This window comes from Streptopelia decaocto (genome assembly GCF_964273445.1).
Source record: "Streptopelia decaocto genome assembly, chromosome: 6".
Lineage (NCBI taxonomy): Eukaryota > Metazoa > Chordata > Aves > Columbiformes > Columbidae > Streptopelia > Streptopelia decaocto.
In genome coordinates, this window is record NC_138660.1 from 50,160,122 (window position 1) to 50,185,935 (window position 25,814).

Genomic DNA, 25,814 nt, shown 5'->3' on the forward strand with positions numbered 1-25,814 from the left:
CCCCAGAGATGCGAATCCCCAGCTCCAGTACAAATGAGGTTTGTTAAATGCTTGAGGGCGGAATGTTCTACATAAACAGGAGATAGTGTCATTACTTTGCACTCTGGGAAGCATTTCAAAAGTTGAAACACCCTTGCCTCCAAAAGCAGGGAAGTTTTTAAAGACGTCTGAGGCTCCTTGATATCCGTGTTTGCAAAAATGGATAAACATTTGATCCACTGGCGTTCATTGTTTTCCAAAACTGTACACGTCTCAGTCTCACCCCACCTTCAGTCCTTCGTGTCAAAGGTGTCTGACTGGGGGATATTTGCTCAACCTGTAAATCTGCCTGTCAGAGCATAGTCTGTGTCACAAAATAGTATCTCCAAGTGAATCAATATAGATAATTTTGATTGTTTGAACTCAATATGTATTTTTATTAGTTAGCTAAAAACACAAAGATTATTTCTAAATTCTCTTCAGACCCTCTGTTTAACCAGTTTCTGCTGCAATGCTCGGCCTGCAGCACTTCTATTTTTAGCTCTAATGGAACAGTCTTAAATTGCTTATTTTCTGTTTACTAAAGTCATTGAGCTTGTAACCATGGCAACCATGGCAAGTGCCACAGCTTAACTGTTTTATTAAATGGATTGAAGATACAGCTGTAAAACTTGAAAGGCCAGCCTGTCAATTTTATACATAGCTCAAATTGTCATATATACCACATTATAGCAAGTACTACATTAAATGTGAGGAACCAGGATCTGATCTTTTTCTTTTAATGATATAAAACTTTCCCATCTCTCTACTCAATGGGAAATAAAAAAAAAATTCTCATGTAAGCCAGATCAGGATCTGTTTTTACCAAACTGCACAGCACAACAAGTGAATACATAAATTGCAGATGATGTACATTAAACCAGTCCCTAATTATTATAGAAAGACACCATCTCACAGTTGTGTTTGCATGAAGCTTTTAGCACATTAATGAATTGCTTACAGTAATCACATTATTTTTGGAACAGTTATATTCTGTTAAGTTAATAGAAGGAATTAAAGTAATGGCCTTGTCAAGTGAAACTTCTTAAGAGTTATACTGAATGAGATAACACAAATAGTTCTTTAAATCTGTAATTAGGTATTTGAACTAGGACACCTTGAGTACCAGAGGTGTTGAGGAATTACACCTTCTGCTCACTGCAGTATAAGCTGCATATGCTCCATACACACAAAAACTGGGGTACTTTTAATTTAATACTTCAAATTGTGTATGACAGTTAAGTCAGATACTTCGAAAGGTCACTGAAAATTACTGCCACAGTTTAGACCTTCATGATAGAATGCAAAACCCCATAGGATCAGATAACAAATATGTTTCTTAACACAAACCTAAACATTATATAGCTCCAAAAGACTGAGAGCAAAAATAAGAATAGTGATATATTTACACTTATAAATATTTAATGCATGATTCATGCTGTTGTAATAGAAGCAAAAGCTTTAAGAATGTTTGACATTTAGAAGAATGGGGTTCTGCTTTCTTTGCTAGTGTTTTGGTTGGAACAGTGTTCACATTGCTACTTTTGGTGCTAAATGTCTCCATATCACAAGTCTGTCTATATAGGTATTTCAGTGGGAGAAAAAAAAAAAAGACATTTTAAAGGAGAGATCTTTTGGAAGAGGTAATAATCTAATAAATTATCAAAAGCTGTATTCTTGATGTTAAATCATTAAATTCTAATAAATATTCTTCACTATCTGTTGCTGTAACTGGAATTACTGGAGTGAAAAAATAGTGACGTTTCCTTTCATTTATGTATTTCTTTCTTTTTTATTTCTTCCATTTGCAGGATCTACCTTCATTTGCAACACCCACATAATTCCAGTGAAAAATCAAGAGGGAGTAGCAATGATGTTTATTATTAACTTTGAGTATGTAACAGATGAAGAGAATGTGGCATCTCCCGAGAAGTGCAAGCCAATATTGTCGTCCAAAATTGTAAATCGTAAGTTAATCATTGGAAGTTCTCTGCTGACCTCTACTCTTAGCTGGGAGAGTAATTAACCTGGATAATAATGATACCAAAGAAACTGGTAATCCCCATTGCCTAAGTCATTTAAGACAGAATTCAAAAAAATAAGAAGTTTAATGTAGTCAAGCTTTTATGAAGTCGACAAGAAAATCTATCAGTTTTTTGGTAGTAACTGCACAGATCTTGTGAGTGGTGCTTCTTTAAAAGTAAAACAAATCACAGAAGTGCATTAACCTTGAAAAAAATTGATTAACAGAAAACCTAAAAAAAGTGCATTTTTATATAAGCCAAGTGTTTCATTTTAGCCTATTCGAAATTGAATATTTCTATTTTCCTTTCCAAATAAAAAATAGTTGGTGGAAGGTTTGATTAAGTTAGACTAGAAAATATAAAATGTGGGGGTAAAAAGTTAAAACAATTAAACATCTCAATTTTATAAAATTTAACTATTTAGATTGGCTTGAATGGTGTGGGGTTTTTTAGATATAGAGAGAATGCTTTTGTTTTCATTCCACTCTGGAACAGAAGTGTTGTCAAAATCAGAAAACTCTACACAAGACAAAAGTCTGCTTCTTATCCAGCTAGACTGTGCAGTTTTCTGTCGTGCTATCTGCAGATCATACGCTCTTTTGCTGACCTTCACTCTGCAGCAACAGCACATGATCCTTCTGCTTTGCATCTGCACTCACGTAATCTGCTCTTGCTCCAAGCTTTCCCCACACACATTCCCATTTGTCCAGGCTCTTAGGGAAGTACAGCACACTCTGACAGTGAGCGCTGACACTCTCCCCTGGCTGGCTCAGCAACAGCTGGAAAATACCTTTTCGCAGTGTCATAATCTTTAATGTTAGTACGATAAAGGGCCCTGGAACCTAAGTTTTGTGATTGTTACATCAACACTTCAGCTTTCTCTAGATAGGAGACAAAGGCCGGTACGATCTTCACTGCAAGAGGCAAGGAGAGAATTTTCCCAATGTGAGCACTATCCACTACTTCAAGTGATGACATGTTGTATTATGTTTTCTGCTAGTTATGTTGAAAAGACTGCAAGGAACAGGCCTGTAGCTGTGCATATAACGGCATTACTAGGTTCCTTCTGATGAAAGTCTTTGCCATTCTTCATAATCAAGACTTTCTGCACTCTATCTTTTGGACAAAATACATCAGACCCCACTTTGTGACTATTGAAACATACATAAACAAAAAGTCCCCCCATAATATTGCCAAATCATTCACATTTTTAAAATACTAAAGTTTATTTCTATAACTAATTGGGATACTAAAAAATACTATTTTCATTAAGCATGGAGAAAGAGCTCTGATTCACTCCAGGTGGGCCAGAGTCTTTCCACTTATGTCTGCATAACCCTGCAATGGCAGTAAATATAAGGCTGTGGAAAGGAAAATTCTCATCAGTGGAAACTAGTAGTCTGCAAACAATTATTGTTCACCAAATATCACATGTTTTTAAAAGACCCTTTGTATATATTCTGTACAATACATATTTAAAATATTTTGCTTTTATACTTCCTTTTCTATTCTGTTTTGTAGTGTTGTTTCATTTTGGTTTTGCTTTGTTTTGTTTTTTTAATAATCAATACAACAGCATTTTTCATTTTTCTCGACATATCAGGAAAACACTTTTCTTCTTCTAGTAATGTTATGGTAAAATCCCATTAAGAGGTATATAAAAAAAAAAAAATAGAATTGCATCAGAAAAAAAAATAATTTACACCAAGTAAACACTACTCAAATTCTGTTTCTAATTCAGGATTTTCAGGATTCCATGATCTTGTGAACTTTGAACACTTTATTTCTTAGTTTAAAAAAAAATTGTAACATAAATAAAATTGTTCAGCTGGTCCATGTTTAATGTGGTTCTACTGAAAAAATACAAGGTAAAATACCCATTATGGGGATTTTTTTTTGTAAAGAGCTTAATGTGCTGAAAGAGCTTTTCGTTCTGCTATTGCGATGTATCACTGTACATTTTCAAGTGTTGTCACTTGCCATACTTTAAAGCGAAAAGCCGCTAAAGAGGACATCAGAAAAAAAAAGTGTACTTAGTCAAATCATCCTTCTCTTGTTTTACAGTGTTACACCTGACTTACACAAGGGATTTCCCTGCTGAGAGTTCTTGAAAAGTGAATAGGTAGGGCTCCACACTCAGTAAAATAGACAAAGATCAAGGTGCAAAAGGAGGCAAAGAGACTTGATATGAGGCATTTTCCTGCTAGTGAGTTCAGCCAGATGCCAGAAACTGGCAGAAACTAGAGCAGGCACACAGCTGCTCTTACTCCTACCTAGTTGCTTGTGGTTTCAGAGCAGACTTTGTGTGGGCAGGAGGGGAAGAATGCTGATACAAAATATGCTACATAGCCAACAATTCATTTTGGCAGAGAGAATTCTTAAGAAAGAGGCCAACCCATGCAAAACATCCAGAAATACTAATAACTGCAAGATGTTGTGTACAGTCCAATAGTGGATTTGAACTAAAACAAATAAACAAAAGCCTTAAAATTTAGAAAAGGCAGAGAGAGATCAGTAAGGAACAAAAAAGTCACAAAAAAGGTGGATTGTTTAGCAGTATTAGCAGTAAAACCATCTTTTTAAAGTCATGTTCCCACCATAGGAAAGGCAAACAGTAGATTCTCTAGGAGGAAGTTTGTTTTTCATCATCTGACTCTATTTAGAACATACATCAACAGGTAAAGCAGATGATCTGTTTTCATTGGATCACACACAAAATGGACAGTAATGGTACTGGTTCAAAAAAAAAAAAAAAAAAGGGAACAAAATTCTTTCAAATCCAGCAACCAGTTTGGAGAATGAAAATAGAGAGGGAACCAGCCATATAACAAGTGTAATAAATCTCTGACAAACAACCAAGACAAGCAACAGCTAATGACAAAAGATTTCAGATTGTATTAACATCTACTACCCAGAAGTACACAGATCATGAAAGATTTCTTTCCAGAGCTCCTTAGATTGAGTTTTCTCATATTAGAATGTCTTTTCAACTTGAAAGCAAATAAAAATGACTAAGTCAGGTTGCAGGAGAGAAGAACTAAAAGTGAATAGGGAACAAAAAGATTACAGTTATTTTCCTGACCTTAGAAAATAAGATAACTCTTCCACACTACCATTCTTCCTCTAATTGATTTATTAAGAGTTGACATCAAATTTATCAAATGTAACTTTGAAAAACCTTTCCTCTTTTCTAAAAACATCTATCCTGCTAGCTGCAGCCAACAGTTTTGAACAAGATTACTTACCACAGTGCTCCTCCTGACTGAAATCTAACACAACGTAAGAGAAAAGCATTTCATGCTGTACACACAGCGCATTGTTTTCAAAGGCTCTAACAGATAAGAGGGATTCTAATCAGTTAAAGGGCTGAGAGACATCTGAACAAATTAAAGAAGGTAACTTACATTTGCTAGGTTGAGCTCAGAGACTACATTTATTTCCGGAGAGGCAGAAAATTAAAAATTTACCAGTTGAATACTGACAGATACTTTAAACAGCATTTGTGAGCTCTTTGGGACAGGGATCCTGTCTTTGCTGATGTGCCATTGTGATGGCTAACGCAGCTAGGTTCTGATTCAGCATTGGGTTTGGCAGATTATTATAACAATAGATTATTAAAAAAAAAACAGCCCTGGTATGTTGCCAGGTGTTTGATGACCAAAATTGAATATAAATAGAATTATTTCTAGTTTGGTGCTCAAAAGCTCCTATCTCATATGTAGCAAAAAGCTAAACAGGCAGTAATGTGAAAAGGGAAGATACTGGTTTTCACAATAGCAGTGTAAAAATCCTTTCAGCTGATCATTTTGTTCCTTTTATTCTTCCTTGCAAGAATTTATCATAAGTTCTCTATGGCAGTCTAACCAGTGTTTGTGTAGTCAAATAGCTACATTTTGGAAAATCCTAGCATCCACAAAATCGGTAAAGAGCCACTAAATCAGAGCAAACTGATTTTTCACTCTTTTCTGTTTCATTGCTTTCTTTTTTTGCCACAATTCTGTTTTTCAATATTTGGCATTTCATTGGTAAAATAAAGGAAGCCTTTGTTCATATATAACTTTCTGTTTGGGGGGAAAAGAACCCCCAAATTTTTGTCATATCTTTTTGTTTAAACTTTTAACCAAATTTATTTAATACTACATCTGTCCCATATTTATATTCAGAGAGGTGAGGAAATTCCTTCTCTAAGCACTTCTTCCATGACTGGTTAACATTGTCTTCTCCAGTGAGGATCTATTGGTACCTTGTGCAGTTGAAGTGAGACTTATAGAAACTGATTCCTGCTATACACGTCCATTCATCATCCAATCACTTTTCTAAGTTTTGTCTCACTTCCAGATGTGAGAACAGTATTCATTCTTTATGTCTTTGCTAATAAGTTTGTTTGCTTTTAGTGTTGCCTTTTCTTAGATCATGTAAATGTTTAATAACTCCTGAAAGCAGCTTCCATACGCAGGGATAAAAACACTTAATAATTTCATCCCACCTCACTTTATCTATTAAATGCTTGAAGACATAAATACCTGCTTTTTAAGTGAATGGATATTTGTTTAGCATATTGAAGTGTTAAGACTGAAAGTTTTGAGCTACATAAGCCGTAAAAATTGATTTTACCCACACTATAACCTTTCTTATGTACTGTTTTCTGTCACATCTGATAAGACACTAACATTTGCTTGATTGTCAGTACGATAATAAAAAATTATTCTACAAAACTGTTGTTCATAAATTTTCATGAATCTAATCATTTTCCAAATCTGTGAAATATTGCTTAAATAATGGATATTTAGCAAGACACTTTTAGAAAAGAGAACTCCTTTCTTTATACTCACTGAAAGGAAAAAAAAACCAAAAAGTGCTTTCTCTAGATTTTCTACAATGAACTAAATTAAGAACAGATGTACTTCCATACCAGTTTGGTAAAAAAGAAATTGTAAACACTACTAAGTTATCATTTAAATTTGTCTACTACTAGCAGTTGTTAACCAAAATAAGATGACACAAGAATTCTTGCCAAGTGTGTTGTATATACTTAATTAAACTCTTTATTACAAAGTGTGAAGCTACTTTAACTTCTGTATATAAGTATGGCGTTCAAATAATCTCTTGATGAAATGGAATGTAAGTATCCAACTTTATTCCCAAATCTGTCAAACATTCCAATCTGGCATGTTCATCCACTTTACCAATTGGATGAGGAATTTCTACAGGAATTTATGAAACTAGTGGTATAAATTAATATGTGCTTCTGGCACCTGATTCTGTTCTTCAGAGCTATCAAATACTTTGCATCTGTAAAGCTAGTAACTGCAAAATAATAAAAGCAAGCATGACACAGATGGAACACAGTGAAAACCAGCAGCCATTTCCCACTGACAGAAAGTCATAGATCTGAGGATGTGGACTCTGATATGAATGTATCTATACATGTAGCTATAATTTTTCTACTCAAAGTAGGCCATTTTGGGGATTGTAATGTACATGCATGCACAAGATGAGAAAAACCTTTCAGAACAGTAATTCTGAGTAGTTTTCTTTTTCTGCCCCACATAGAGCATGCTGCTTTTTTACTGACCTATAAGTGCTTTTTCTAATATCTAATCCAGTCCTATCTAAAGCAAAACTCCTACTAATATGTAGGCTAAAATAGCTGAAGTCAGATTCATTTAACTTTAGAACATTTTGACTAGCTTGAAGTACCAACCTATAAACTGAGACTGGTTCCCAAACACAGTGTTCATTACCTCATGGGAGAAAGCCCAGAAAGTTATCTGATTAGGTATATAATTGCATTCTGCTGAAGAAGGATATTTGAGGATTGTCTTATCATTTTATTACTTAAAAATCTATAAGCCTATTAAAGACACCTTAGAATCATTTCTTGGGCTTCTTCCTCTAAAGGAAATGAGAGGATCTGTTATACATCCAGTAAATCCATACTTTTTGGATAAGGTTCAAGCAAAATGAACAGGCTAATAATATTCTTAAACGGTTCAAACCACAATCAGAAAACCTTTCAAGCAAGGAGACTCTTCAAGGTGCTTATACTTCATCAAGTTGGGCTCTGTCCTGATCCTAGCAATGGCATTACATCTCAGGAGCTCACCACATCCACTGAAGTTACAAAGAAAACAAGCACAACTGAAATTCAGATCAAGCCTTGCCCTTAAGTCAAAGAATTAACTCAAAGAACAGTAATTTTTCTCTGTGCAGAGCACTTTGCTATATAAATAAGCATAGCAGTTTAGTAAGAAGCAAGCATATATATTTTCTAAACATATCTGAACAACATCATCATGAAATATTATACACCATTTGATGCATCTGAGTTTGCCACATAGAACATGGCACATATAAGCAATAGTAACCCTTTGACTTTGCCCAAAATGTAATGAGAAATTTGCCCAGCGTCTTATTTTTAGCTGCACCAAAGGGAGCAAATTCATCATAAGTGAGGGCTAGTCAAGAAAAATCGTGTCCAGGAGGACAAAGGTTTCTATCTAGCCAACCAGCAGCACAGTTCTGACAACCCCAGTGTCAATACGTGTATTTGTCTCAAAGGTAAATTACAGGGAATGTTAGGTGAACTGAGACAGTGTTGAACTCTTAGCAAAGGAATAGAACCAAACAGCAATCACCAGTAAAAGACAGAAGGACCTCTGGTACTGTCAACTTCAGTGCACCACAAATACCTAACTGCCTAATTAACAGCCATTAAAATAAATACATTTTCTTAGTCTTATTTTACCAACAGAGAAATACAAGTGGGGTGGCTATATTTCTGTTTCCTTATGATGGTTACTGTTGGCTTTCAGATTAGAGAGGAAGCTTCTGTGGATTCTAGCCACTTTAATTAGCTGTTTGCATTACATTCTCTCCCAGTTAGGATCACAGGGCTATTGTGCTATATCTTGTACAAATATTCAATAAAAAATAAAAAAAAAAAATTAAAAGGCAATCTCTGTTTAAGAGATTAGAAACCAAAAAGAGGGAATGACACAGCTTTCAGTGTCTTTCAGTGGAGGTGACGTGTGCACACTGGACAGGAAAAGGAACACAATCTGACAATACTCTGGCTATATCGAGACCCTGCAAATTTTCCTTTTGCTATTTAAATAAATACATAGTAAGTATGAGACGTGAATATGAAAGGGATTCTTGGATTGAACTAGATCCAGGAGTTTCTTCCAGTCATGTAGTTTTATTCATTTTTAACAGGTCTCCTATTTGTTCTTTTCAAGACATTTAAGACATTAAGATTCTGTGAGGTAACTTGAAGGCTAGGATACTGATTTTGCAAAGTCATCCTACATTATAATACATACCCTCAGGAAAGTATAAAGATAACGAGTTTTGCTTCATTCTCTGGTGGATGAGAGATACGTATGTCTCTATTATCCATAATAAGAGCCAGCAGAGAGAACTTAACACATCTGTGCACTTGTTAAATTGGAGATTTTAACCTTGAAGAGGAAGAATTCAAAACTATCAGGGTATCTCACACTTAGACAAAGAGAACTCTACTAGTTTTGCAGAGAAAATATTTAAATGCATTTGAGCAGCTTTCAGATGGACACTGATTATAAGGAATATGTTTTGTTATTTATATCATTCAACGTGGAGTAGACATTATTTTAAGGTAAGCAAACAAAATAGATCTATAGATAAAAGTGAGGGAGTTTACCACCACTGTGTCTTTTTTCTCAGGCAGAGAATCCTGTCTTTATTACTTGACTATATTAAGGAGCAAAGTGCCCAGGCAAGCTAGGCATTTCAAAGACCTGAAAGCAATTGGCAAAAACATGTAGTCTGAGGAGTTCTTCCCATGGAGACATGAAGTGAGTAAGCCCTGTCAGAAACATGAAGCTTCTCTAAGTTCATACTCTGTACAAGTGTCAGTGGATAAAGCCTACTCTTCCTAAAGAGATTATGAATACTTCAACTTTTCAATAAGTTTCTTACAAATAAAATCGGCATTTCCCAGCAAATAAATTATCACTGAGATCAGAAGAGGTTCAGTCTCATAAGAAATAGTACATTAGTCTGGGTACATCTCCTTGAGTTTTCTATCTGAAACATTAGCCAACTTTAAAACTTGGTAATTGGAAGCATATATTGATCTATGTGACAAACTTGGTAATTATCTTAGTATTCTTAATGGAATAGTTCTTAAATTTTCCAGATAAATACAGAAATGTGCTTTTAGAATAATTCTTCTGCAGATTAAATGTATTGTATATGAATTCAAGCTACCTGAATTTGCTTCTAAAATGGGTGGAAATTTGATATTCTACCTTCTTTTCTTAATAGTCTGTTTATTTTTTGAATCTATTTCCTTTGAAGCTAAAGCTTTTTGTAAATCTAGTTTAATTGTATTTCAGATGGTAACAACCTTTCGAGTGGCTCTTCTTCAGGTAAATCTATCTTCTAAAACTCTATCTACTAAAGTCCTTTTATTGCTTTGTTCTGATTCTATTATTTCAAAATCTCATTACATTTTATATAATTCTAGAAGAGTGCAAGTCAAAATAGGGCTCTTGCTCCCACTCTCTGATACTTATTTCTGCAATACTATACATATAACAGCTAAACTATTAAATTTAGTATAATTATATGACATATAAAATCCAAATGTAGTGATACTTTTCAGCTTATTATCACTGAAAGCTCTTGTATGCAGAGCATAAAAAAGTTTCAATCAATACATGAGACAAAACACACTTCAGGAATTGGTAGCAGTATAACAATTCAGTGTTAAAACATATTGAGAACTTCCCCAGGCTTCCTATCTCAGACAAAAGCAATATTCTTTTTTCTATGAAGTCTGGCAACCAAGATGATGAAGGGTTGAGCTCCTTTGATTTGAGTTTCTTGAGGATTAGATTTAATAGATGGAATGAATTCTTTTTTCTATCTACCAAAAACCCCACCATATTCTCTGCATGACAGCAAAATACTATGCTAGTCGACGACTTCTTTGCATATATTTTTTGTGATGCTTGCTATTTTGTTTCATTGCAGATATTTACTTTTTTCTTCTTTCCACTTTTAATTATTCCTAAGAAATAAAAATGCAAAAAGTGAAATCTCTTTCTTAGAGAACCAAAAATTATTTTTCCTTATGTTTGTTTCACAAAGACACTGTAACTCCTCTAATCTTAGCATAGTGCATAAGATCTAGTAAACTGACATCTCTATCAACAAATGGGAAGAAAACTAAACAGGTAAATTTACAGGTTCACATTAACATTCAAGGATATAACCATTCCATCTTTTAAGGGAGACAATGAGAACATTTTTCAGACTAAATTCACTGGTCAACCACACACAGCACAGCCCTACATGTCGCTAGAGACTTCATTCCCTTCCTTTCATGTTTTTCCAGGCTACTCCAGAGACCTATTTGTAGACAGGGAGATCTGGAACCCTATTATTCTCTTAGATACTCTCAATACTAGGTTTTAGGAGAAGTATAGCCTGAAGATAAAAATGTGCCATCACCAGCACAGAGATGAAACAACTTTCTCACAAAGGAACATAAAGAAGATCACTGGTACTAATATTTACAGAACTAAAGTGCAACCTTAAATTTTAGAGAAAATTAAAAGAAGAATTGAAGTGCCAAAATTAAAGTGGACCAGGGGATTAAAAGAAAAAAAAAAAAAAGTGTCTGTGCAGTATCTGGGAATTATAAGATTCTAAAGTTAATAATCAGATTCCTTTTTCTGCCTGAAAAGAAATGAAGATTATTTAATGAGTAGAGCAAGAAAATGATCCACTTATGTATGCTCCTCTACATGTGTGGGAAAAGAACTACAAAAAAACCCATAATTGGCTCTTGCTTTAATTCTCTGTCTGAGGCCTGCTGAATCAAGACAGAAAAGAAGGCAACGTCGTGTGCCTCGGTGTTTACATAGAGTACATTTGAGTATCTGCTGCTATTTTAGGCTGTCAAAGTTCAGGGATTCCATTTCTCAAAAGTAATTGTTTCCTTCAGTCTTTTGCACGAGTTGCTAGATGGTATTTCCTAGTCTTTGAGCAGCAATTCAGCAGCTGCCCATATCTGTATTTCTGATAACGTGGATCCTGAAAATTCCTTGAAAGTAGGCATTCAATTAGAATATCTTTCAGCAAAGAGCTGACCTGTGCTCCTTTTTGTGAAAGTAACATCGGTCATTGTTTGGGGAAGTTTCAGAACAAAAGTATTGTTGAATTAACCCATGCTCTGGAGGATAGTCTGTCAAAATCTATCTACTTTATTTGCCCTTGTCAAGGAAAAGTCTCTCTGTTTAGAATAGGTTGATCTTTCTGGATATGTATTTTGTATTCTTTAATGTTTTACGCTGAAAAAGTAACTTGTGTTTCATATTATAGCCAGATAATTATCCACTTCAATAATACTATCCAAGACTTTGTTTTCTTCATCACTCTACCACAACTAACAGGTTGTACCAGAACACAGGCAGCTCAGAGTTTGGTTTAGCTCTCAGTCTAGGACAGGTGATACATCATACCATGAAGCAGTTCTGACAGTTTCTACACCGCACTTAATTTATCTTGTGCAAAGTTTTCATGCATTTGAGCTCCTTCGATTTGAGTTTGGAAAGTCTAAATCTAGAGAAGACTAAATCTAGTTACCAGATAGGGAGCCTGAGAGCATCTACGACTGTTTTTCCCTTCGGTTGACTTATCTGAAAGACCCTTCATGTACCGGTTTCGGATAACTACCTCTCTGCATCAGCATGAAAGCAGCAATGCTGCTAGAGATGCTACAACAACTGGCTGAGCAATTCTTTGAGGAGACATCATGACTTACAGTTGCTGTCTCCTAGGGACACCCTTCTGCAGTGCTCAGGACAGGAAACCAGGAATGACATGTGCATTGACTTGGCTAAACAGACTTTGGGATAGCACATAGCAACTACCAGTAAGCTTAAAACCACAAAAGGAATTGTAGTGGAAGTGTTTCTCTGACTTTGCCACTGTATCTAGTATGTAAGTGTACATTTTCATCACTAGACGTTTGAGGAGTACATTCCCTGTAACAAGGCAATATTTAGTATCACTTCCATTCCTTGTTACAGAATGCTTGCACAAAACAGAAAGGGAAATTACTTGCCATGTCAGCATATTGGGTTACTAAAGAAATCCTTATTCAGTTATGTTCTTGCTGGAATACCCCATTTTAAAAATGAAATTTGTATTGATGAGCAGGTAATCTGCAACCGTGATTATGACTGTTGATAAGGTCTTTTTTGACCTTTAATATTTTTTTTCCCTGCCATAAAATTCCATAAAATTCTATATGACAGTATTTAGTGTTTAAGAATTGCAATTTTCCATTAATGTTAACATTTCCCATTTCAATATTTAGGGAAAAGCAAGGCTATTATTTTTTCTTATCAAGGTAAGGATTTTTCCTACACTTTTTTCACAAAACTATCAACAAAAATATTTTATTTCCATGAATTCTAAATATCTTCTCCTTTGACCTCCAAAAATACGAAACAGAACTTTTAAAAAGCTTTCAGAAGGCAAGAAAAGTCAATTCGAATTTGAGACTTTGGAGATAACACCTGCAAATTGTTTAGAAGTGTCCTTTCTTGTACGTAGTGTGTTTTTTGACCAAGTTCTGCTATTTAGAAACTCTAAGGGTTAGCTGAGATAGCACAGAGAACAAATGCAACTAACAGATTAAATCATTTGCACATTACTTATTCAGTGAAGCAAGGTTGGAAAGGAGGAGGTGGAATGTAAGCCTGGAATTGTGACTCAGACTTGACTGCTTTCCTCAATTGCTCTTAGCAAGCCCCACTTAAACAAAATCTCTGACTCAGCATTAGTAAGAACTTGGCAATCTAGTCTTCATCTCCAATAAAACATAAGGATTTTAATGTAACATTGTCTCTGTGTTTCTAGTAAATAGCTAGTTGCATCTCAAAAATGTTTTTGTATTGTAAGCCAAGAAAAATTTGCTCTGACATCATACCTACACAAAGAAGGGGTTGTCCACTTTCAAACAAAAGATTTTACCCTGTAAATAGCATGCCAGGAAAGCTTCCACTGACCCTTCTAGTCTATACCACAGCAGCAGGCCTGGGGCCGTGAATTTTGCTTCATGACAAACTGTATTACTACTGAGCTGAGCAAGGAAGTGTGATGTAAACTAGACAAATTCTGAATGGGCCTCCTGATAGCTTTAGCTGCAGTGCTGCAGGAGAGAGCTGAATGTCCAACACATCATAGAGCTCATTATCTATTCGTTGAAGAAGAACACCAATGCTCCTCCTCTAAAGAATATTCAAATTAAAAAGCAGGAAATATGGACTTTAACTTTGAGACTTTTTATTACAGTTTATAGAAGAATAGCAAAAAGCTGCTCAATTGAGTTTTCTATTTCATGCCCAAGAGTCTTAGCAAGAAGCAAAATTCTCACTGAGTATTCTTTCCAGCTGAACTGCCATTAGACAGCTAAATCAGTAATGCAGTATAACATGGTCATATTAACTTGGTGAAGCAGAAAAGACCATCTGCACCACCATGAATGTGACTAAAATAGAGTGCCAGCAAAAAGCCTTTAACAGTGTCTAATTCCAGAATACACTACGGTCGGTATTTTTAAGAAGTTCAGTGTAATTGATGGAAATAAATAATAGTATTTGTTTCATTTTTAATGCAATAGGCTTAAAAATTGATTTATAAACTGCTTTACAACTTCATTCTACATGCATTTAAAAATAATAGAATTATTTATGTACTTCACTAATTTCAAATGTAAGCGATTTATTCAAGTATATTTAGTAAGTTAGAAGAACTACACATGTTCCCAAGCTGCACTCTGCTGAATATCACTATGCAATCTGAAAATTGGCACCTCTACCTGCTGTTTAAAATATGCATCTCTGGTTTTATGTAATAGAGATTTCTGTCTACTGTACTATCATGTCTGTATATGCATTAGAGTAACAGACTCAATGCTAAATATCTGGAATTCAACAAGCTTTTTCAGAAACTGTCCAAAAAAAAGGGAAAAAATTTGTGTGAATTTATAGTTTAAATATATGGGAAAAGGGTGGAAATAAAAGGCCAGATTTCTAAATACTGAGATGTTATCAGTAGAGTCTCACAGGTTTTTTAATACATTTTCAATTACTTAGATAAAAAAAGGTGTGAACAGTGAGGTGACGTTATTTGTGGATGTCACAAAATTATTCAGAATATGATATGAGATTTACAGACATAACCTATAATATTGAGTGGCCAAGTGATAAAACAGCAAACACATTTTTTTATCTGTTACCAATCAAAGAAGAAAATCTCTCAGCTGTTATGGAAAAAATCTTAAATTAACACACGCTGGGTAGATAACTCTAAAAGGGTAGATAACTCCAAATATTAGGAATTATAAGGAAAGGGACTAAGATCAAAATAAGAACCTGTTATGTCATTGCACTGATCCCTGAGTCTGGGAGTAGCTCGGGCCACTGCCAAAAATGAATATATTAGAAATGAAAAGAAATTGAGAAGAGTGAGAAGGATGATCAGAGGTACACAATACAGTTACACAAGTATTCTTCAGCTTGGAAAAGAGGTATACAATGAGGAATGTGACAAATGTATGAAAGCTGTAAACATTATTGAGACTATAAAAAGGGAACAATTATTAGCTATTTTTCATATCATAAGAACTATCACCCTTTCCGAGGCAATTGGTTTGTAGCAAGCAAGGGGAAGTACTTCTTCACAAAGGCATGCTAAAATTATGGTACTGTTCCATAAAGGATACTTTGCAGATCAAAGTACAACTGTATTTCAAAAGCCCCTGGTCAAATTCATGGAAGAAAGTTACACCCAAAGTTCAGTTTGTGGTTTGAACATTGTCTCTGGCTCAGAAAGTTTCTGAACTGCAGATAGGCAGAAACTGAGTAAATTTACTGGGACAAATACCTCACCGTAGTGGTTCTTAGGCTCCTTCTTCATGTATCCACTACTGGAAAATATCAGAGGTCCAACAGTGTGCTAGATGGACCTGTGGTATCATCTCCTAGTGTAACTTCAGCTCTTACACAGCTTTTACTTTAAGAAGAGCAGGGCACTTTCATTCATTTAGAATTCAAAATAAAATAAATACTAAATATATAGGACATTCACTTCAAAACATTACATGATTAAGCTGTGCCATCAATTGCTCTGCAGTTACTGTTGGCCGTAGACATCAATGAAAGACTATTTCAAAACATTTCAAAATGGGATGATAAATTTCAGTGCTAAATATTAATGAATATTAGCTAGCTACAAATGCTGGCAATTAAAACTGACTTTAAAAAAATCTTATCACAAAATAGATTTTCTTATCCCAGTAAGAGGGAATAACAAGACATTTTGAGATGTCCTCAGAAGTAATTTTGCTATTGATTCACTGTGGAAAATATTTATGTAGCAAAGTGACGACTGACAAGAAACTACTAGATAAGTCAGACCGTTTATTCAATAGCATCTAATAACTTCAATTATTTCAGTTATTTAATTTTGTTAATTTTTTTTTAGCATTTCTTTTTCTAAACTGTTAACTATGGTTTCTGTACATCATAAGTCCCTGTGTCTTCACCTGTGAGTTGCATTACACAATACTTCAAAATCTTTGCTATTTAGGTTTGTGGTTTTAGAGGGACAGTTTGTAGATTTTACAGTCCTTTCTTTATATTTTCTTTATTTGCACTATATTTTATACTTCCTCTCAGCAACTAAGATTTCTTACCATCACACAAAGTTGTTAGTTTTCACACACTCAGAATATCCCATCCTGCCATTCAATATATCAAGCCCAGCTAAGCCCATACCCATACGAATGTACAAAAGATAATTGCATTGGGTGGGTACAACTGAGGTTTGTGAGCTGTGTCACTGCTTTTTCTACTTGCATGTTCTTTACTTTTCATTTTAAACTCATTCAACATAAGTGTTTCATTTAATTTTAATATGTAAGTATCGGACAGGATTGTGGCAAAACTTATACACAACTTATTTTTCTTTCCTGAAAGATTAGCACATGGAATTCAAATTGTAATAGAATCCACAAATACCTATTTCAGGATAACAGCTACAAAGCAAAGTAGTTCAATGTGTTCTAGCAGTCTTTTATGGATGCATAGATTTTTTTTTAATTCAGAAAGGACCATCAGAATGTATAATCTTATCTCTTTTAAAATAGATGGTAAAATCAATGCTGTTGTCCTTATTCTGAGTTTGATAACTTAGGTCTGACTGAAGCACGAAGACTTTTAACACCATGACTGTAAAAAACTTGCATCTATACAATAGTTCCGTATTTACACATTACATTGCTAAGTATTGTAATTTATTAGGAACAGGTAAATTATTTAAAGCTATTATTATGCAGTGTGTGTGAAAAAAAAATATTTTTATTACAATAAACTAATATGTAAGATTTTCTTCTTTATATGTATTTATATGCAGGTAGAGTTTTTGGGTTCCGGTTACCTGGATTGAGACTTCTAACATACAGAAAGCAGTCCTTACCACAGGAAGATCCTGATGCAGTGATAGTCGACTCATCTAAGCACAGCGATGACTCAGTGGCTATGAAGCACTTTAAATCACCTACAAAAGAAAGTTGTAGTCCATCAGAAGTGGATGACACAAAAGCACTGATTCAACCAAGTAAATGCTCACCTTTGGTTAATATATCAGGACCTCTTGACCATTCGTCACCTAAACAGCAATGGGACAGACTTTACCCTGACATGATACAGACAAGCAATCCACTAACCCATTCCAGATCAAGGGAAAGCATTTGTAGTATACGGAGAGCATCTTCAGTACATGACATAGAAGGCTTTAACGTCCATCCCAAGAACATTTTTAGGGACCGTCACGCAAGTGAAGGTACGCTAGAAAGTCAATGAGTATTCTGTGATTTACTAAGAAAGGAATTATTACAATTTTTCATAGTAATTATCATCATTGTGTAAACCAAACACACAAAAGCACACTAACAATATTAAGGGCCCAAATATGCCAGGATTATTTACACTAAATACATCTTTTCCTGTCTAAGCAGACCAATGAAATCATCGGGTTGCTCTTAGGGTAACATCTGCCTTCTTTATAGGGATATAGCAAAATCAATCATGTCCAGCATTCCTAAAACTAATATTGATGTTTGGGAGGGGAAAAAAAATCAGGTGATCAAGTTAAAATTGCATGCATAGTTCTGCCCATACTCACATATATTAGATAGTCTTTGACTGTAGGAAACCCTACTTCAGAGATTGATGAGTTTATTTTTTTTAATCTGTAATGTGTACATTGTATATTCACTGATCCAACAGTGAGACGTGCTTTTTCTCTCACACTGGAGAAAATATCCTCAGCAACTCCATTGAAATGCTTTGTGTAATCCTTAGTGAAGTACTCAGTGGAATGTTGAAAGGCATAGTGTAAAATTCCTCTAAGTGTGATTTTCTTTTTGTGTTAGTATATTCATGCAACCAGCAAAATTTACAAAGATCTTTTTTCTCTGCCTTCTTTTTCTACTGCCTTTCTTCATTATGCAAAATCATGGAGTGTGGTACATGATTTCTTGTTGGAGACAGGCAGTTTGAGAAATTTGGGAAACAGCTTAGCAAACAGGGGTTTGAAAACCCTGTGAATGGAGATGCACCTTTGAAATCGACCTGTGCGGGAAAGTGCCACATAAACAAAGCTTTTGCAGCAACTGTGGTCTGATGACTTGAATTCCATACTTCTTATTCAAGCCAGATGACACGGAATGTATGTGGAGTATTTTAAGAATTCAAAAATATGTATCATGGAAGATGGCGTATAGATTCATAAATTAGCAAGAAAATGAATTCTCATATTCAGTGAGTGTCTGGTTTTCTCCCATTCATTGACCACAAATGTAAAATTCCTTTAAGATCTCCTGGCTTTTGGAAGGCCCACATCAAGGGCTCTTTGCTTCTGTACGTCTCCTAAAACATAAGTCTGAATGTTCCTTTGCCACATAGATTAACTCCTCGAATCGCAGAACTAACTATTCCTTCCAGTTACTCTTAATATGATGGATAAATACCTGTTTCTCACTTCTGTTTCTATTGGACTCTGATTCTTTTTCAGTTCAAATGAACCTGAAAATTAAATTAAACCCATCCTAAATGATGCTATTTTACTATATTTCATGTTCACATTCAAGCCAAGATTTCAAGATCAGGATGTGGAGGCAAAAATCTCCAAGGCCAAACCTTGGCATATCTTTTGGACCACTGCATAAGCTTTATCTTGGTTTCAGTTTCCCGTGATATTTTATCTAAACTTTAAAATAAGACACATTTAAAGACATCTACATTGTCAATTTCTATGTACAGAACTTATTCTCATTAAAGCACTTCCCAACTGATCATCTTCATATAGTTATATGATGACAATGTGTAAATATAAGTTTGAATATTTACTTTCTTTGGTTAATATGATACAAAGCTCATGTAGAAATTACCATGATTTAATACTGGCTGCATGGAGGAGCAAAAATTTCTAGCTCCATTGCACCGAATAATATTTTTCTAATGTTAAATACTAAGGAAAAAAATTGCTGTGTGGAGTCAATAATCCATTTGAATTCCCATGGCCTCTCATGTGATGTGATAATTTACAGCATAAACAGATAAAACACTGCCACACTGATATCACTCTGCATAAGCTACAAAATAGAAAAGAATCTGGCCCTATGTTTAGGTCATACATACACATTCTAAAAAAGTACAACAGAATAGAGGATGGGTCTCAGAATTGCATTAGAATTAGTAACCAGATGCCATCTGTTTCCAAGCCTATTAGAATTTGTCACCTTATGTTGAAACAATGTTTAAATTTAGCCAGCAAGTCCAGCTTGCCTCACTGAACAGTGAGCCATAAAACCGTATTGTTGCTATAGAACTATCCATGCAAGTTAGGCAACCAGGATTCAGCTTAAATCATCTTCTCTGGACACTCAGATTATGACCAGAAGCTGTAGATACTGTACTGGAGAATGTAAAGCTCTAAGTAAATGTATAGTACAATACATAGAAGTAAAATACAGGGCGTTTCAAAAAGCTGTACCAAATTTCAAAGATATAGTGATTTCAAATTGGATCCATCTTTTTGAAATAACCTGTATAGTCCCAACGGATTAAATTACAGGGCCTTCAATGTTCCAAAATGTATAACCCAAGGGAGCATAATGTTTAATATATTTCCCATTCAATTTTTATTTTGTTTATTGATCCTAGTAATTCTGAATTTTCCTGAATCCCCTGAAGACTACTACTCTGTCTGAAAACACAGTTCAGGATTCTGATTTTTATTTTCTACATCTTCCAGTTCAAATAATATTATTGAATCAGTGTAACAGAATTCTGGCAGAAGATAACAGCATTTAGCTCAATAGTAACTACAGTTATTCACCTGCAGTCAAATTTATTTTTGGAAGATAATGGAATTGAGAATTTAAATTATTTCATGTGTGAAATTAATTTATGTAGCCTAGTTGCCTATCACTTTAAAATTATCATAGCTGTGGCCATTATATGCTGAAAGGTATTACAATAAAAATGACAATTTAGGATTTTAAATTGAGTGTCTTCAATTGAATTCAATTCTAAATTTGCCTGGCTGCAAAAGCAGCAGGGCAGGAACTGTGTCTTCCACCACCCAAACTCCAGCCAAGCCCTTGTCACCTGAAATGTCAACAATCCGGATTCTGCAGGTGGATACAGGTCCACAGAGACTTTTCAGGAATCTTATTGTCTTCAAAAACTGACTTTAACAGTAACATCCCTGCAGTCTTTTGAAGAAACAGCAGGCTTTTGAGCCTAACCCAGCCTACAAAGTCTGCATGGCTGCTGCTGGCACAAAGAGGCATCAGGGTGAGAGGGACTAAACACTCTCACACCTGTGGTACAGAGGGCCAAGCTCAGTGTCCCATGCTCTCCAGTCCTCGGGAAGCTGAGGAAAAGCCAGAGAGGCAGCAGGTGTGCCACGATGCCACAAGGCAAGGCTCAACGTCACCTACAATTCCCCTTGCAGGAGAAAGCCATGGCCTTTTTCCAACATGGGGCTGAGCAGGCACACTGTAGGGACAGGTCTGCCACTGGGCAGGTGGGGGCACAGCCACCTCAGCCCTCACAGAGGGCTCTGCTGGGTGGTCAGCAGAGGACAAGTGCAGGTGCATATCGGCTTGAGCCCAATGCCCCGATGAAAGCGGGTAAGCTGATGGCAGCAGCGCACAGGGGCTGCGCACCCTGCACTTGGCCCCTCGCTCCCTGCCTGCCCTCAGACCTGCACCCACCCACCCTGAGCTGCTGCAGCCAGGCAGGGGGGCACGACACAAAGGGGCCTGTCATATGTGCATGAATAGGGTTGGTGTGTAGTAATCCACCTGTGGGCTTCTTTGAAAGAATAATAGATAATAACAACAATAATAATATTCTCCCTAAAGAGGTTTGACTAAAGATGTTTGATCTCATGAGAGGATCAAGGGCTAGGTGGGCCTGTGAGAACAGACGGTTTTGCCACTGTTACCTTGTGGAAAGGCACCTACGAGCTGAAGAAAGGTTTAAGGTATATCTTTCTCCTCAGTGCTTCTCCAGTGTTTACTCAGAAAGGTGTTGCTCCGCTTGCTGCCATGGTAAAAACTTCTCATGTGAGCCCTGGGCAGGCACAGGGCATCTGTGCAGGGCACTCACGCAGCCCCACACCCCATACAGCCAGCTGGCCAGCCCCAGCAGCTGTGGGTGTCTCAGCCTCACTTAATCATATGTGACTAATTACCACTTTCTGGGTTAGTAGTTTTGACGTCCAACCCCAGCTGGACTTGTGGAGAAATAATTTTCTCATGTTACTGTTAAGCCAAGTTCTACTACTTGCTGATCTACTCCAAACTGTTCTACAGATTCTCTCTCAATTGTCAAAGTGACTTCGTCTTGATTAAAAGTCTACATAATATAGTCAAGGAAGTGCAAAAATATTTCACTTTAAACCACATCCATATTTTGAAGCAATATTTTCTGCTTTTCCTGATGTAGATTTTAGTTGTCTTTTTTTCTCTCTTTTTCTTCACTTTTATTATGCTGAAAACCAGACAATGGTCGCAATGTCAAAGGTAAAGTATGCATCTAGACTGTACCTTCCAGTGTTTCAAACAGCCACACTTTTTGGCATGTCACTTTGCCTGCTGTATGAAATGTTCAAATGCAACATTCTCATGCTGACCTCTCTGGTCCAGGTGCATTACTTAAATTATATTTGTTAAACATGTAGTTACTCCCTTAACTATTGTCTCAAAGCACTAACTACCCATCCCTGGAAAAAGTGAAAGCACATTTAAACAGTCATTTGACTTAACTATCTTTTACTTCAAAGAAGAAAAGGAGGGAGATAGAACATATCATAGTTATTGAACACAGTACTGTTGTCCTTAAGCAGGTCAAACTTCCATTGAAGCTAACAGAAGTTTTGCCTGTGAAGGGATGTATAATCAGGCGGGGTCAGTAACAAACAATCTATTGTTATAAGGTCCTTAGTTTTCAGTTAACTATCTCAAAAATAAAATATTTGGTAATCAGGAGCCTTGTGGAAGTACCTTCACTTATTCCTCTTTTGTCTCCTTAAAACTAGTTTCACGTTCCTGGATGGCAGGGGGTATGGTTTTAAACTTCCTGTAGTATTAAAATGTGCATGCATGAACTTCATTGCTAATTTCATGTTTAAAAAATATCTAGTGCAGCTACAAAACTGTTTCTATTCACCAGCACTGAATTACATCTTTTAGAAGCATTTTGAACATAATTCTTAAGTGATTTCCTGCATTTCTACAAAACAATTACTAAAGTGTTCATTTTAATTGCAATATTTGTAGCTATGTCTTAAAACTGGTTTGTGACTTCATGCATGATGCAAAAAGTGTGTGTACCTGGTAAAGTCTGCTCTCTAAACTGCATGCAATGCATGAGCTACATTCTATAAAGCAATTAGTGGACTATGAAATCATTGCATTTGCTTTATGTGTATGTTGGCAAAATCTTGGAGAAAAATAAAATAGTCTCTGTACTGTAAAACAACTTTTATAAATGTATTTACTGCTGGTGAAAGATGATGGATTGACAGCTCAGGAGAGTGCAATAATTTCTCAGTGCATTGTGTAAGCAGGGACAATGGAATCCTACCATAAATATGGGGACCTCAAACTTAATCTTAAAGAATCTCATTTGTAGGGTAGGCAGAAGCACGTCATTCTCCTTGCTTATTCAGTTCTTGGCCACTCTGCTGAAACTGTCAATCAGGGTGCCAATTAGTGTCAATTGTGATTGTGATTTGCTGTGGCCCTCTTTTTCTTCTTCCTGCTATGAGAGTACACCAAAGGTCCACTACCTGTCAAGTATCAGCTCAGTTGCTGCTAGCCTGGGCTATACTTAAGCTAGTAATATTTTTTGATTAATTATCATTATCAGTGAGGTACATACCTACCTTTCACCACTTTCTAAAGCAAGAGAAGGTGGATTTAAAAAGCAAGGTTTTATCCTCACGTGCAATTACCTTAAGTCTAATGTTACACACGAGGGTGTGAGTCTTAGATAGCAAAGGAGAGTGTAATTCCTTTTGGGATAAAAGCAATAAAAGATTTAAATCCCAGAAAGCAAAACTTCAATGTAATTTAAGCACCTATAAGATTACCATTTAAAAATAAAATAAAATAAAATAAAATAAAATAAAATAAAATAAAATAAAATAAAATAAAATAAAATAAAATAAAATTTAAAAACTCCACACCCTTATCTACTTTCTAATAATGGATTTTCTTAGGTTTCCTTTTACCTTTGAGTTCCTTTGGTATCAAGAGTCTTGTTCATCTGACAAATGGCCCTAACTTGATACCCCACTCATGTCTAAGCCTCCTCAATATTCAAAAACTGTTAATTGTTACAACTATGTTGAGAAGAAGACCTGAAAAATGGCATTCTGACCCTACATAGGTAGCACACACCAGCCAGATTAGACACTTTGCTGATTTCTGAGGAGATTGCGAGCCCTGATGTATTTTGAAGACCACTTTTTAATAGACTCATGTAGATCATGTGAAAGATAGATTCAAGTCCTACCTGGGCCAACTGGTGTTTCAAGCACAATATTTCAATTCCTTGGTAGTGTCCTTAGTACCTGGCTTTTTAACATTCCTTGTGGGAGAAAAGCAGTGGCTTCTTCCTTTTTCCAGTAAAGCTGTTCCACAAAGACTATACTAGGTACGTTGTTTCAAGGACAAAAAAAAAAAAAAAAAAAAAAGAGTGAATTTGTAGTTTAGTGGTTAGAGCACTCACCCACAAGTTTTTGTTTCTCTTATATCAAATGGTCATTGAATAAAATGCAGAAAGCCTTGCAAGCAGAACCACCAGACTGATCTCTCTCAGGGGAGCACCTGAACTGTTAGTCTGGAGCACCATGACCTCCCTTGTCATCTTGAATTCCTTTCTGTACAGTGGCACAATTTAAAATGGAATAGTAGAGGATTTCTGTCTCTGGCCCAGATTAACGTATAATTAGCAAGAATTTAGGAGGTAGAAAGCATGTATATAAATCCTTTTAAGCTAAGAAAGCAAATTAAAAGTCTGGATCTTCACCAAGCATTCTAATTCAGGTGTGAGGGAAGATCAGCCTTTCCTTAAAGAATTTTTTTAAAATTAAGAAAAAATTGAGGGCTGCCTGAAGCATTTCCCCACAAATATTTTCAGGCTGCTGGTTCCTTTTAACTTTCACTCCTTCACACATTGCAAATACAATGCAGCTGTTCTGCTGTTGACTCTGCAATTTACCCCATAGGCCTAATTCTGTCCCAGTGGCTGTTCCTGAATCATCACATCCCTTCTTGTTTCCCTCCCAGGAAGAGGAAAAAAAAATCACATTTTTGCCCATAGTAGAATTAAGATTCAGTAAGGTTCTCACCTGGATTGGAAAAATAACCTTCAATTCCACACTTCAGATACATTGTTACTGACTGCAAGATGTGGTTTTTTTCTTAAATGAACAACTGGATCTAGCATTTGCTGTCTAAACATCTTTATAGTTCTTTTTTTCCAGTAATAATCTCACAAGCAAATTTTCCTTACTATGGATATTTTTGGTGTCTGGACCAATTTTATGATGACAGTGCAAAATAAGTATACTGATCAGTTATATTGCTTTGTTATTGTATAAAGAAATCTGTCCAATATTGAAAAGAATAACTATAATGGACATGTACCTCATGAAGTATTCAAACTCCATATTTTTTATCAATCCTGATGTACTAAAGCTGTATAACATGTTTAAGTGTATATTATATCCTCCATTAATATTGTGCATATGGTTTTCAATATTTTTTTAGTAATGACAATTGAAGAAATAAATTTTGTGAGTTTGTGATACTTCAGAAGGTTTTTTAGGACAATTTTAGGTTAATATTTCTGTTGGTCAAGCATGGTGTTACTTGATGGGGCAGAGCAGGGGTCTACTCAATTTCTCAGTTTACCAAAAGGCATTTTTGATCTAACTGTCATATGAGCATGAGCAATGGTAGGAATGTGGTAAGAAAGCCTTTGCTCAGTCCAGACACATATAACTGTGTGGCCTATTTCTTCGTTTATAAACAAATGAGAATATAGTCTTTATATTCAGCCAGAATTATGATGGAGCATACCAGCATACCCAATATCATGAAAACAAGTAAGGATGGATGCATTA

The 25,814-nt window shown here is 35.6% G+C and overlaps 1 protein-coding gene across 1 annotated transcript in view; it reads left to right on the forward strand.

The window, feature by feature from the left end:
* Nucleotides 1–25,814, forward strand: part of KCNH7 (potassium voltage-gated channel subfamily H member 7) — a gene marked incomplete at its 3' end in the record, with an annotated part of 217,766 nt that overhangs the window by 126,468 nt on the left and 65,484 nt on the right. Inside the window, exons 3-5 of the mRNA XM_082056124.1 lie at nt 1,830–1,985; nt 17,520–17,948; nt 22,183–22,203. Coding sequence (XP_081912250.1) covers nt 1,830–1,985; nt 17,520–17,948; nt 22,183–22,203 — 606 coding nt within the window. The remainder of the gene's footprint in view (nt 1–1,829; nt 1,986–17,519; nt 17,949–22,182; nt 22,204–25,814) is intronic.